The 15,711-nt window shown below is 44.5% G+C and overlaps 1 protein-coding gene across 1 annotated transcript; it reads left to right on the forward strand.

The window, feature by feature from the left end:
• Positions 1-11,165: 11,165 nt before the first annotated feature.
• Positions 11,166-14,926, forward strand: LOC311057147 (uncharacterized protein; the record flags this gene model as incomplete). The annotated part of the gene is made up of 4 exons (XM_084074098.1): positions 11,166-11,550; positions 12,397-12,483; positions 12,661-12,735; positions 12,891-14,926. 4 exons carry the CDS (start codon positions 11,166-11,168, stop codon positions 14,924-14,926), a joined length of 2,583 nt encoding a protein of 860 aa, XP_083930224.1.
• Between the last annotated feature and the right edge of the window lie 785 nt (positions 14,927-15,711).

Below are 15,711 nucleotides of genomic sequence, written 5' to 3' on the forward strand. Positions count from 1 at the left end.
TGAGCTTGTGCATGGCTTTTACTGCTCTGTTGCTCTCTGAGTTGCAGTTGTATGAAAAAAGAGACACATGCCAAGCTGTCGTTTCCTTTACTACACTTCCCTTTATAGGTGGTTTGTTGAAAGTATAATAAACAGAAATTGCTGACACAATTAGCACAATGAACGGGGGTCTCGTAGAATCAGGGGAAATCTGGTCGCATCCATTCCGTAGCTATGGCCAGTTGAATGTGGCTTGTTTTTGCCAAAAACAACAGAAAGCAAAGAAAAAGGGACTTTTATAAATCCTATAACAATACACAAAACCAGCTTCATTTTGCTGTGATCAGGTGATTTCTGGGTGTACTCTTCTTCAGTGATCCTGGGACCATTTTAAAAGGTTGCGGAACAGTTTCCTGTGTTGTTGCCCAAACTTCAATATAAAATGTTTTACACAATTGCAGTGTTCTGTAAGTCATGTTTGTGAGGAACTACATTTACTTGTACTATCATGATCAGGCAATAATCTGTTCTGTTCCTTTTTTTACAATACAGTTGTAAAATTGAAATAAAATGTACTCTTACCGTCATATTGGGAGTGTAGAATATTGAATTGTTGGCCTGTTAGTGTGGAAGAAAGCAGATTAAATTAGTCACACTTTAAAATAAACTAGTTTAAAATGCTGATGGGAAAAATAAAATGAAATACAATTTAACTTACACATTTAGGCATCCCTATTAATTCAGGTCGGAAGTCAGATATAGGGTTTTCTTGAAGGCAACCTGAGAGGGTAAAGATCCCAAGCAGAATGGTGAAAATATGCTCCATTGTCAGGTGTCAGGGCTTGGTCAGCTTTATGCTCAGCAGTGTTGTTGAAGAGTGCAGCTGTTGCTGATTTCTATAACTTCTAACATGCGATGGACGTCTTATATGTAGTGTGGGTTGATTGTTATCAGTGAAGTACGTATGAGTTTTCCATGTTGTCACTGCATGTCTTACGTGTGTTGTCAAACACTTTCACTTCAGAGGTAATACGTGTGGTGATGGGAGGGGCACATACTCAAAGGTAGCTATACAAGCAAGCACTTGCACTTTAGACCAGTAAATAAGTGTAATTGGCAACCAATTACACTTATTTACCACGACTTTTGGCTTGTTTCTTTCCAGAGTTGCAGGAAAAAAAATACGATTTTGGAAAATCTAACAAGCCACAAGTATATACTATAATATAGTTTGTCCATAGGTTTGAGGAGTGAGAATCACAAGGGGAGGTTGTCGCCCGGGGGGCAGTTGTTTGCATGAATCGAGATCCGCGGCTGGCAAAAGCCAAACAAGTAGCTTATGTGGTACAGACGACTCAGGGGCCTTCAGATGGCGGTATGCCCCATAACAGAGCAGGGCCCAGCTCTGCAGCTCAGGGGCCTTCAGAAATGACCCTAACAGATGAGGAGATATTAGAACATGTGTTGGCCACCATAAATGGTGGACACGCAATTGCCTCTCTTAATGCAGAAAGAGCAAATGTAAGGAGGAATATCGAGGAACTAGGAGAAACAATCGCCACTCTGAATGCAGAACGAGAAAATGTGTAGAGGAATATTGAGGAATTAGGAGAAACAATGAGAGAGAGAGAGCGTCAGAGGGTAGTGATAGAAATCAGTGATGATGAAGAAAGGATGAAATTAGCAGCTACGATCAGAAATAGGATCGTAGATGCCGTGATTACCATTAGTGATGAAGAAGAGCAGCAAGGTTCAGATGAGGGGATAGGGAGATGGAGATTGAGCAGGGTCTATTCACTTGTTTCCTAGGCTGTGTGTTTTCCACTTCCTGTCAATTTGATCCAATGAAATCCAATGAAACTGGTCAGATGACCAATGATATCCAATGAAATCGACAGGAAGTGGAAAACACACAGCCTAGGAAACAGGTGAATAGGGAAAATTGCCCAACACCCCAAAAGCAGCAGCTGATAAGGTTGATGTTGCAACGACCACGATCACCAGGCCGCATCATTCCCAGGTTGCATCATTCCCAGGTTGCATCATTCCCTGGTCTACTGCCTTCCCCTCCAGGAATGGGGGAATTCACCTACCCCTCCAGGGGAGAGCCTTCCTCCACCATATTGTTTCATATATTTGTTTGTATTGATGGGTTTTGGCTTAAGCTGTGTTAATTTCCACTTGACTTCCACTTGAAAGTTTGTCTGTTTCGTGCTGGAATACAAGGGGTTAATATTGAGACTTCAATAAATGCTGCAGTGTGTGTGAGAATGGCGAAATAGGGTAGCTGTAAGAGAGAGCTCCAAAAGAGGAACTTATAGTGGAGGACAGAAAACCACGAAAGCTGGGAGAAAAGGCCCTACTACCATAAACAGACTGAGTGTTATAAGCACAGGGATACGCTGACTAGTAAAAATAATTAATAAAGGTAAACATCCAGGTTAAAGAGACATAATAAGTTTAATACACTGATTAGGCGATAGTGGGGTGAAGAGTAAATGCTTTACACTTAAATAAGAGTTTATTTGGGTTAGTTAGCTGACAATAAGTAAACTGAGATAAATAGTATAGATAGGAAATGGTCACGACTAGGAAAATAATGGTCACGACTAGTGTATGGGGTAATAGCTACTGAGACTATGGAGACATAACCTCCCTAACGAAGTTTCATAGAGTTATTTTACACACGGACACGGTTGAGATAATTCCCATATTTGCTTTATCTCCTTCAAAGAGTAAAAATAGATGTGTGCATATATATATAAGGATTTTATGGGTTACCTCTAACCCCACCTTGGGTATTGATTAAAAGGGTTTAGTCATTATTCAAGAAACAACACCCTGGATTTAATAAATTCAGAATAATCAAACCAGTAATCACAATAACTTGCACGCGATTAGTATATAGCCAATATTAATTAAGGTGATTATAGGCATCGAGGGATTAATGGGTTGTTCTTGGTCGAGGCCTATAGCTGAAAAAGGGTGTGGCCTTAAGATGGAGATTGGTTAACGAACTGAATATCTTACGCCATAGGCTTATGTGCTTTCTATGAGTGATTTGAAGGGTTAGTTCACTAGAATAGAAAATTACCTGTTAGTCAGAGAAGCCTATACGGGACGGACGTACCTCCGTAAACCGCCCGGCGACAGTTTTCCAAAACCAATTAAAAGTATAAACATGAGCGTGTCATTAAATGTTTTCTACACAGGATCCATGGGACACAGGTTCTTTTTTTTCCAATCCTGAAAAGTAATGGTTTTGAACATACTTCCACCTGACAGAAACGATATCTGCGTATCGTTAGATGCAGGTGGAGCACTAAGAGAGGACAGGAACAAGTCAATACCGGACCGGGGAGGCAGAGCGCACAATCGGGCCCCCGAATCCAGGAGAAAAAAATAAAAAAGATTGCTTGGCCGTATTCGAAGTCACGCTGGGGACAGCTCTTCAGACTATACAATATGCATTATGGTGCGATATAATAATCCGCCATCAAAGCTTGAAAACAAACACATCCCCGCAACTGCAGGTCTTACAAGCCTCGGCTACAGCAGTTTTCTCTCACACAAAGTCAAAGCGTTTTGAGAGTTAAGAGTTAAAGGGGAAATCCACCCATTTTCAATATTTAACTATGTCATTAATATAGCATAAAGGAGTTGTGTGGAAATAAGAAAAAAGTTCCCCCCTTTCTGTGTTGCCTTGAACTGGAGGATTGATTTTGGGTTTAACATTGCAAATTACAACATGATGAGTCATCATGTTGTAATTTGCAATGTTAAACCCACAATCAATCCTCCAGTTCAAGGCAACACAGAAAGGGGGGAACTTTTTTCTTATTTCCACACAACTCCTTTATGCTATATTAATGACATAGTTAAATATTGAAAATGGGTGGATTTCCCCTTTAAGCACCACGGTGCACGGCGGACCCCCTAGCCCTGGTCCAGAGCGTTACCGAGACTCGCTAGCGCTCTGGACCAGGGCTAGGCAGACCCGCTTCATGAACTCAAATGTTCAGAAGAATTGGCACAGGGCCTGGCCAAACAGTTCAAGTGCAAGTACAAATTCAAATTCCTACTACTAGCCACCTATTGAAGGGCATGATATAATAGGCTAAGCGGCTATAGTGAACTTCGATTTACTAACATCACATTGTTGCAGACAGTGACAGTAACTGTACTGCAGCCTTCCTGTTAATTTGGCTCCCTGGCCCACATGAAGGTAACGTTAGTAATCACTGTAACGTTAGGCTCATGGAGTTACAACAGGTGGAGGATGAGAGCGAAAACATAATATGCACCTAATTTGGATCAGACATACTTATTTTTTTCTGTCTTCATGTTTTTATCTGAAACAAATTATAGCCACTGAGCGATTCTGTTTATGATTAGACTGATTGTGTAGGCCTACAATTGTGTTTCAGATAAAACTCGTTTTTCTTTAACCGTTCTTTTTTTCCCTCTACACCTATACACCCCTCTTTGCCAAAAATATTCTATTTTTGGCTAAAGTTCTCCTCAGAAAAGGGGATCAAGTGTTTAATGTAAAAAAAAAAAAATCAGACCCAGTGTGAAGTGGGCGGTGTGGTCACAGTGGTCATCACAGTGATGGAAGTGATACACTTAAAAAAAAAACATAAATGTGTTTTTTTTAAGTCCATACTGCTATTCATAGGGCTGCACATGTGTCATGTGTTTCGCTAGCCAATCACAGTCCTGAATTTGCAAAGTCAGCCAATCACATTACAGCTAGTGGTGATGACACTAGCTGTAATGTGATTGGCTAACTTTGCAAAAGTATAGATTTGCATTGACTGTGGAAGGGTTAGGGTTGTAGACTGCGTTGTAGACTATTGGCCAATCACGGTGCAGGATTGGTCAGTGTCCAAACCTCACTTATAGGGGGCGGTTACACCGCCCCAAAAATCATATCACACAAAGATTTGACCCCCTGTAGTAACTCTTAGGACCCCCTAGGGGTCCCGGACCCCCTGTTGAAGACCCCTGGTTTAGGGGGTATGATGATAATGCTTTAAATGGGCCCGCTGCCTGCTGCTCCACATGCCGAGAGGCAGGGCTCGCAAAGTGCGACCAAGTAAAGGTCTGTGACTGGTCTCGGACGGCCGGAGGGCCCGGCCCCTGGAGTCACGGGCCGGGGAGCGGCCGTACCTCCAACATCCCCCTGCTCCTCACACCTCTAGGAAAGGGGATTCATTCCCCTGTGACGTGTGAAACCTCAGACAACATGGCAAATATGTAGTGATCGTCACACTTCAGTTTGAATCACACATGCAATTACTCTGATGCTTAACCCATTAAGACCTGAGGCCGATTATACAAAATGGCTTCTAAATCCCAACAGCTTTCTGAAAACCTCATGTTGCCATATCAGTGGTGCTCAAAACATTTCAAGGACCCCCAAAATGATGTATTTGGGGGTCTTAAATATCTCTAAATATTTTTGTTCCAAGGACCCCCAGAAGCAAAGATTTGAGAAAATGTTCGCTTTATAAATTCAAATATTTGAATTTTCATGATAAAAAAAATAAATAGCAGATCTACACGGTCATAGCGCGGCTCGAAGTGACACCCTATTAGCTTTTGTATCTGCTATTTTTTAATAGCCAAAGCAGCCTATAGAATATTGGCCAAAGTGGTTAAAATCTAAAATGACACAGATACTTTCACGGTTTTAATGAGTTAACTTAGGACGGCGTCACTCAGCAACAATAGCAGACATAAGTCGAGATGTGATAAGTTGTGAGGTTGTAGTGAACAACACCGCCGTACCGTACGATGTATAAACAAGGATTCACTGAACCACTTAAACCCTCTTGGTCAAACACTTAGTTGACCGGGTCGGCGCTGCACTGTTCCCTCTACACCAAATCTCTTGCAAAGCGTTGTGAGCTTGTAGAGTTTTTTCCCCCTTTTTTGTTCCCTCTAGAATAGGGATGCTATGGGTTTCAAGTGGTTAACCTCTATCACCCTATTTGCCTTAGGAACACATCTGTAAACTCAGGTTTGCAGACCTTTCATGAAGGGGGGGGGGGCGTGTTCTCACCAAAAGTAATTAACAGTATTTTGCCATGAGTACAGCAAACCCACATGGAAAACTATCCATTCTTATAGAAAACCTTTAAAAACCTTTTAACCACTTTCATTAAAGTGTAACCTTGTCATACCAAGATACAAAGTTAGATATAGAGTAGATATAGAGGGTTAAATGTCTAGCTCAGGGACATTTCGACACATTGCTGAATCCGTACCCAGGACCTTCGGACTCTCAGGAAGCTCTCGAACCATTCAGCTATGGCCGCCCCTCATTATTGTGTGCATGTATAAATACAGAAACTTTTTATAGGATATTTAATGCAAAATGGAATTCATGTGTGTGCGTGTGCGTGCGTGCGTGCGCGTGTGTGTGTGTGTGTGTGTGTGTGTGTGTGTGTGTGTGTGTGTGTGTGTGTGTGTGTGCGCGCGCACCCATTAATTAAATACCCTATGTCTCTTAGAACAGAACCAGTGTTTATTTTGACAGAAAATTCTGATTTAGTTCTAGTTTTAGTCTTTTGAATAATAAACAGGGCCGAAAATGGAAAATCCCCCCTGGAAAACAATGTGGTAGGCATTTTTGAGTAAAAGTACTAAGTGAGTTGTTTCTATATGATTTTTAGGCGCTGAATCCATTTCTGCCGGATGCCAAGCTGTAAAAGTCTCGGTTTAGGCATAAATATCGAGAAATTTGCATACTGAGCAACTTAATTGCCAAAAACTGGGAAAAGGCTATAATTTAGCTTTTAATTAACTTATAAAGGTAATCTAAGAGTTTAAGTCCATGTTTATGATGTCCAGAAATCCATATCTTACCATGGTGCAATCATGCTACCTTTCCTTATTAGCATAAATTATGCAATAATTTGGTAAAAGCCAGGACATTACAATTTGTTTTTCTCTTTTAGTCCTAAAAGTTTAGCTCTCGAATCTAAGTCTATGTTTTAATGTCCACTTACTTAATGGCCTTACTAGACTCTAATAGGCTCTTGTCAGCCCTGTAGCCCCTTTGCACTTGAGATTAACCACTGTGTCCACGGGCAATAGTTTTACGTGGGTTTGTGTCCACCGGCAATAGTTTTAGATGAACGTTTCTAGGCTATAGTATAGTACTGCCCCGTACAACCTAACAGAGCCCAGCACAGCCCACCAGAGCCCATTATAGCCCATTATAGCCCACCAGAGCCCAGCAGTCCGGCACATTCCAGCATACAAAGTCCAGCCCACTGGGAGAATAGCCTAGGGTATGGGGGTTGTTAAATGACTGTAATAGGCTATACAGGGCTGGGTCCAGCTGGAATAGGCTAGACTAGAATGTTCTAGGTCTTACTAGACTCTAATAGGCTATATTAGGCTGTACTAGGCTCTTGTCAGCCCTGTAGCCCCTTTGCACTTGAGATTAACCACTGTGTCCACGGGCAATAGTTTTACATGGGTTTGTGTCCGCCGGCAATAGTTTTACATGAAAATGTCTAGGCTATAGTATAGTACTGCCCCGTACAACCAACAGTGTGCAGTGGGTTAGAGCAGTGATATTAGAACATGTGTTGGCCACCATAAATGGTGGACACGCAATTGCCTCTCTTAATGCGGAAAGAGCAAATTGTGCACGCACATTCCCAATATGCCAAGGAACATATGCCAAAACTTTTAAATCAGCCTCATGGTGGCGCTATAACAGACCGATTCGTGATTTTACCTATAACTGTACCGATCTGCATGAAACTTTGCACGAATACTCCCTAGAGGTCAAGGATCAACATTTGCCCTGCATTTTTCACATCTGCCTTTTACAGCGCCACCAGGAGGCCGACTTTTGGAAAACATTCTTTTTGCTCTTGCTCCTTCAGATTCTGTTCAAAAATCACGCAAATCGGTACACAGTATCTCTATAGTCATGTCATCAAGACGGATGTGTCCGATATTTCATATTCCATCTTAATTAGCTAACATTGACTTAAACAGTTTGCATTGACAATGTTTGCAGGATAGGTCCGTTTTGAACAAAATGCCTCAAATCATGAACGTATTCAGTGTAACGATAGTTCATGTAGACACGGAAGGCAGAATGTTTATAAATTTCATTCATACTCCCCGGACCCCCCCCCCATTCGCTAACAAGCTATTCAGTTGTACTCCTTTAAGTCTCACGTTCAAACTCTTGTCATTCTCATTCGCTACAAGCTAACTCACTCACGCCCCCATATACCCACAGTGCAACTCTGGCGGTCCATTTAAGCAGCCCCAGTTCTCTGTTCATTCTACGTGCTTAGCTGTCAGTGCCGGTTGTTCAGCTGTCAGTGTCAAAACTTGGATCAACGCTAGCGATCACTCTAAACGGTAACTTCTGCCAGCAGATGCGAGTTAAGGTGTGGATTTTTGCTTTACTCACTCTTTTTCTGGTGCGGATCATGTCCCGAAATGGCGATCAGGACGACGATTCGTATTCAGAGGAGGGTGAGGAGGATGTCGTCATTGAGGACACCCAGATGGAAGCCCGTTCAGAATCCTTGCCTCCGAGCAGCCATCGTAGCCAAGAAGAAGCGGTAGGAAATACCCAGTCCGTCCGCCGCTCCAGTAACAGGTTGGCTAGAAGAGGTATTCCATTCCCTGTCATCATGGATTGGCCAGTGGGAAGAATCCTGGAAGAACTCTTCAGGCTCGGCATCCTACCTCCGGCGGGTAGTTCGCATGAAGCCCTGTTCCAGTTCCTTTGCCAGCAGCAAGAGGGCAGCACGAGCACGGCTCAGGCCAACGCTGCTCCGATCAGCCCAGCTGTAAACCCCGCCCCCCCCAGGAAAGCCAGAGCCAAGGCTAAAAACATCGAAGCCCCGCGGTTAATCCAACTGTCACTGATTCTGTGCTTGCCGCCCTAAATCAAATCCAGGTTTCGCTGACTAGGATGGATTCCAGGATCCAAACGCTGGAGAGCGGAGTGCATGCAGCTCCCGTTCCAGATCCAGTCACCGGGGAACTTGCGCAGGTGGATGACGTCATCTCCCTTGGCCGGGTGATTCCTCCGGTCGTGCCCCAGAGGACTCTGGGATCTGCAGTTCCAGCTACGGGTTCAGGAGTACCATTCTTCTCCCCGGCAGCCGCTATTTCCCCGAATCTAAGAAGCCAAATTCTGGCAGGTAATGATGTAAACTTGATTAAGATCTTGCTAACCTCTGCCGAGTCAGGCCTCGGAGAGAAACGCATTATTAACTGTGGGGACATATCTGTTTGTCTCAAAGATAGTGATCCGAGACTGACCAAGGACATGACATTAACTGAGTTTACCGTAGCGTTTGGGGTTTACAGAGATGTAATCTGCGAAACGTACCCTGACAGGAGAGCTGAGCTAGACACCTATTTGGCTATCGTAGCAGACCTGGCCTTGTCCTACGGGGGGACTTTATTCTATCAGTACCACAAGTCTTTTTCTGCTAAAGCTGCCAACTTTATCCAAAAATATAATCAGCGCCTGGATTGGTCACTGGTTGACCTGGCCTTAACACATTGACTGCCAAGCCCGTAGTCCTACGGGCCGTTAAATCCAACCGTTAAGTGCCAAGCCCGTAGTCCTACGGGCCAAGGTCTTTTTAATGGTTTACATTAGATTAACCCCTCAGGCACTTTGTTGGTTAATCTCTTACATGAAAATTACGTAGAACTAAAAAAAAAAAAAATCTGAACATGTGATCACACAAAACATCATCTAAAGCAGTGATCAGGCTCCCAAACCTAAAGTTTAATCCCAGCGATCTCTCTCTCTCTCTCTCTGCGCTGCAGTAATCAACAAAGCCGCATGGCAGGTTCGTTGTGGAAGCGTGTGCACATCACATTCCACGCTGGTAATGTGCACGCGCATCCATGCACTCTGACTGCCTGTAATCACTGGATATCAGCAGCTGGCTCTATGGGGGAAGGGAGGGTGTGCACGTCAATGCTCGCACTCGTAATGTAATAAAATAAAAACATCTGAACATGTGATCACACAAAACATCATCTAAAGCAGTGATCAGGCTCCCAAACCTAAAGTTGAATCCCAGCGATCTCTCTCTCTCTCTGCCTCAGCTGGCTGCAGTAATCAACAAAGCAGCATGGCCAGGTTCGTTGGGGAAGCGTGTGCACATCACATTCCACGCTGGTAATGTGCACGCGCATCCATGCACCCTGACTGCCTGTGAAGGGAGGGTGTGCACGTCAATGCTCGCACTCGTAACGTGCACCCGCAGCAGCCTTTCCCACACACAGGGACAGATCATAACACAAACACACAGCATGTTACCCCTTTGATAAACTGACTGATCGTGCCGCCAATATTGTTGTTTTGTAAATAAAAAATAAAAACTCTTCTGGATCCAGGTCATTGTGACCTCAGATCAAAGCCACTGTGGAAAAATAACAGGTGTCCTGAGATCGGAAACCTACAAAAAGGGCACGCGCGGAGCCCTCTTTCTGTGCATTTTCAAAAAGTTTAGTAAGAGCCGATCGTCATTGAGAGAGAGAGAGAGAGATATAGATAGATAGATTGATAGTTTGATAGTAGTAGTAGTAGTAGTAGTAGTAGCAGTAGCAGTAGCAGTAGCAGTAGTAGTAGTAGTAGTAGCAGTAGTAGTAGTAGTAGCAGTAGCAGTAGTAGTAGCAGTAGCAGTATAGTAGTAGTATTAGTAGTAGCAGTATAGTAGTAGTATCAGTAGCAGTATAGTAGTAGTATTAGTAGCAGTAGTTGAGAGTTGTGATCGAGTGAACGAGAGATACGAGTGTGAGATACGTAAGTTAGATTGAACGAGAGATACGAGTGTGAGATACGGTGAGTGAACGAGTGAATTGTACGTGAGTTTGTGTGGGAGAGTTATATTGAGTGAAAGAGTGAATTGTTTGTACGTGAGTTTGTGTGTGTGAGTTGATATTTTGAGTGTAGTAAGTGTGAGTGATATATATATAAATCCTACTGAGTTTTATATATATATATATATATATATTATAGATAGAGAGGGCGTGGAGGTAAGATATAGAGTGCAGTAATAGGAGTATTTATAGGAGAGGTGATCGGCGTTATAGGGAGAGAATAGGAGAAAATAGGTGGTAATAGAGAGGAGATAAAGTTTATATTAGATATAGTGTACTGTGAGAGAGTAGCTATGGTAGGGAAAAAGCGCAAGAACACCCCCGGACCTGGTCAGCAGTCCATGGAGAGGTTCTTGGTTGGGGCTGGTGCAGCAGCCTCCCAAGCTCCGGTGGTTTATCCTCCTCCTGTGGACCTCCAACCAGGGCCGAGTGTCGGCACCCAGGACCGCGAGGACCTGCCCCCCGGCCGTAGGAGCGATCCGAGCAGCATGGTCCTTCGTCCCCGTCCTCCTGCGAGCCCTGACCGGGCCGGGGCCGGTGGCAGTGTTACGGGGAGCGAGTTGGGGTCAGGGGTGGAGGGATCCAACACCGACGCCGACAGTGACAGTAGTGGTGCCTCTGAGGGCTCGGCTTGGGAACCGGCGGCTCTCAGTCGGGGCAACAGTCCTTTTTCCAGTGGTAAGCATACTTTTTTTATATCGTTTTATGTGTTACAAGTTGATTTGATCGAGTTGTATTCGTTACTAGTTCATCTGACCGTGCGTTTAGTTGATTCAATGCAGAAAAGTAAACTATCGTCGTTGCCAGGTTTGCTATACCATGGTTCACATGACGCTAGTATCTGTTTCAGGGCTAGGTCTGCTAAGCCACACTGGACTTGTTTTTCTGTAAATCTGCTTGGAAATGATGGTAATTGTGGTTGTGATTTTGTAGATGGACTATTTTCACCTTGTTTTAGATATGTTTGAAGTGCCCATGTGGCCTATACTCGGCTATTCGCTTCTTGTGGGCTCGTTTTCATAGACCTGGTTGCTTATTACTTTCCCACGATCTGGCAACATAGACGACAGGCTGTGGCCCGATTTTCGTTACTGTATGTGGCTGCGGTTCTCAACCTGTGGTTCGTTGGCCACAACGGAGCGAGCCTCGCACAACGCCAACTGAATAAAATGAACAGATCTACACGCTTTTTGAGCTTGTAGATCTGTTCATTTTATTCAGTTTTCTTGTAGGGGGAAAATGCCAGCTGCATGCCCCCTCCCTCTGTCTGCACATTATGGCTGTCATAATATAAAAGACATCAAAGCATCCGTTCAGGTCAGGCCACATAATAACAACAACAAAAATCCTGTAGGTCAAAGGGGTTTTGTTTTTGTTATGTTGTTTTTCTGACCTGAACTGAAGCCTTTGATGTCGATCAGGCATGTCTATTTGATCTCATATGTGCCTTTTGTCAGTCGCTCTGTCTGGATAATGTTTGCTAAATGCATAATATTCACCAAAGTATTTGAAATTGTATTGTAGATGCTGAGGAGGAGGTACTGGTGGGTGCTCTGGAACTGGTGTCTGCCATGGATGCAGATGATGATGATGATGATGACGGTAGTAGGGGTGAGTGAATTGTCAATTATAGCACATGAATGAAAAAATGCTAAAACCAGGGTAATGGTAAATGTATTCTCTCATATTTATTTATTCAGTGTATATATGCATGTGGTCTGTGGATGATAAATGCTTTGCTAAAGATGGACATAATATCTAAAAAAAAGTATATGTTATGTTACACAGGGTCGCATGCTAGTGGTGAGGAGGAGGTGGAGGAGGGAGCAGTTGGTGGAGCGGTTGGTGGAGCTGGTCGTGGAGGTAAGAATTATTATCGTGTGTGTGTGTGTGTGTGTGTGTGTGTGTGTGTGTGTGTGTGTGTGTGTGTGTGTGTGTGTGTGTGTGTGTGTGTGTGTGTGTGTGTGTGTCAAAGAAAAAAGTATTTTATGGTAATGATCTATTTCTATAATTCACAGGTGGTGCCAAGGGCAAGAAGGACAAGGGTCCTCCTCCTGTGTGGCATTCCACAGGATGGTGTCCTCGGGACATCCCCTTCACAGCTGGGACTCCGGGTCCTCAAAACGCCGCTGCTGCTCTGCAGTCTGATGAGCCCGTGGACTTCTTTGAGCTGCTGCTGTCGGATGAGTTGTTGGAGGAAATCCGCACTCAAACCAACCTCTATGCCGAACAGAAGCCGGACAGTGACAAGAAGTATGGCAGAGCAAAGAAGTGGAAAGCGGTGGATCTAGACGAGCTCAAGCGCTTCCTGGGGCTCTTTCTTCTGACAGGAATCAGCCAAAAGCCTGAGATCGCCATGTACTGGTCCACTGATGAGTACGTCGAGGCCGCCGTCTTCCGGAAAGTGATGCCGAGGAACAGGTTCCAGGCCATTTTGAGCAACCTCCACTTCGTGGACAACAGCATCCCCCGCCCTGTACCAGAAAAGCCCGAAGACGTAGACAAACTCTGGAGAGTCCGCCCAATACTGCAGTCCTTGCTGGCCAATTTCCAGGAGATGTACCTGCCGAGCGTGGACATCAGTCTTGATGAGGGAATGCTGTTGTGGCGGGGACGCCTGGAGTTCAAGGTCTATGCCCCACAGAAGCCGGTCAAGTACGGCATCAGGTCGTACATTTTGTGTGATTCAGCAACAGGCTACCTCCACAACATGCTGCCATACTGTAAAAAGAAGCAGACACTACCTGTCATCATAACAACACTCTTAGGCAGTTTAGCTGGATGTGGATATAGGCTCTATATGGACAACCTGTACAATTCAGTGGATACGGCCATTATGCTCCTGAACAAGAAGACATACGTCTGCGGGACCCTGCGTAAGAAGCGAGGACAGCCACCAGCCATCGCAGATGTTACCCCTTCAAAGCTGCCACTGGGGTCCACCATCTCTCGCCACTCCAGGGACGTGATGGTACTGGCATGGCGAGCCAAGAAAACAAAAATCGTCACGATGATCTCCACCTTGCACCCTCATGACATGCTGCCCGTGTCCAGGAAGGAGAAAAAACACAGCAAGAAGGTGGTCGAAGAGAAGCCTGTGTGTGTTATTGAGTATAACAAACACATGAACGGGGTCGACAAGCTAGACCAGAACCTCAGCTATTACATGTGTACCAGGAAAACGAGGAAGTGGACAAAAAAGTTCTTCTTTTATATGCTCCAGATTACCCAGTTCAACGCCTATGTGATCTACAAGGCCAGGCACCCAGCTGGCAAAATTCAGAACTTCTACTCGTTCATCTTGGCAGTAGTGAAGTCCTGGACCACCCGCGGGAACATTGGGGGAGTGGCCCGTCCTCAGCAGGGTAGGAATGAGGCCCCGCCTGCTGAGGAGGGGTCCGAGGAAGAGGATGAAGACGGAGAGGAGGGGTCCGAGGAAGAGCAGGAAGACGGCGCCGCCCGTCCTCAGCAGGGTAGGAATGAGGCCCCGCCTGCTGAGGAGGGGTCCGAGGAAGAGGATGAAGACGGAGAGGAGGGGTCCGAGGAAGAGCAGGAAGACGGCGCCGCCCGTCCTCAGGAGGGTAGGAGTGAGGCCCCGCCTCCTGGGGATCGCCCCGGAGCTGCCCGTCGTCAGGAGGGTAGGAGTGAGGCCCCGCCTCCTGGGGATCGCCCCAGAGCTGCCCGTCGTCAGGAGGGTAGGAGTGAGGCCCCGCCTCCTGGGGATCGCCCCAGAGCTGCCCGTCGTCAGGAGGGTAGGAGTGAGGCCCCGCCTCCTGGGGATGCCCCACGTGTTAGACACCCATTGCCACCAAACGTTGACCCCGAGTCCAGGCTGAATGACAGACTAGATCACGAACTGATCAATTTCCCCAAAGCAAGTTCTGCTAAGAAGTACCCACAAAGGTGTTGTAGGGTTTGTTCCCGATCGAAGCTACCGTCAAAGAAGAAGGACGGGAAAAACATCCGGAGTGAGACAAGCTTTGAGTGCAAGTCCTGTCGTGTGCCCTTGCACCACCAATGTACACATCGGTACCACACTGTAAAAGACTACTAGAGTGGCCTCGAGAGCCGGGTGAAGGGTAGACGCACGTTGATCCGCTCAGGGTGCTGCAAAAAAAAGAACTTTATTTTTGTTTATTTATTTGCGCTGATTGCACTCAATTTATTGATTTGAATGATTAGTATTTATTATTATTTGATGTAGTTACATTTACTTTGAAAGCACTTTGTGAAGCAGCTGCTACTATGTTGTTCAACCTACCAACCTCAACCTGCCTATTCATACTGCTTCATGCCAGGCAGATATTTTACTTTTATTTATTTATTTTGCTCTAATAGCACCAATTTGTTGTTGTACTCCCTAGAGAAAAAAAAAAGGCAAGCTTGTAGATCTGCAATGAATGTAGTATTGAGATTTTGAATTGTGTGGGCAAAAAGTTTGGAAAATGACGCTCTCGATGAATATATTGATGTTGCACATCACCTTTGAATTATTATTATTTATTATTTGAAAAAAAAAATGAAAAAAAAAAAAATATTGTGAAAAATGTTGTTTGAATTGAGCACTTTGGAGCGAAACAGAGCAATAGATGTACAATCAAAAGCATTTATTTTTTATTTTTTTTATAAACAAGTATTGTTTACATGACTGATGTCAATGAAGGCCCTAAATAAATTTGAAACACTTTTGAAATCAAGTTATGCCTCTAAATGTGTGTCATTTACTAAAACGCTCATATCTCAGCTTCTGAAGAAAAAGGCCTCTTTTTGGTGAATACCAAGCTGTATTCAAACTCCTCTAGCTAAAGAACAGAGCATGGTATCAACTCACTTTCTTTT

Source organism: Gymnoscopelus microlampas, assembly GCF_963454915.1.
Source record: "Gymnoscopelus microlampas genome assembly, chromosome: 12".
In the NCBI taxonomy this organism is placed as follows: Eukaryota; Metazoa; Chordata; class Actinopteri; order Myctophiformes; family Myctophidae; genus Gymnoscopelus; species Gymnoscopelus microlampas.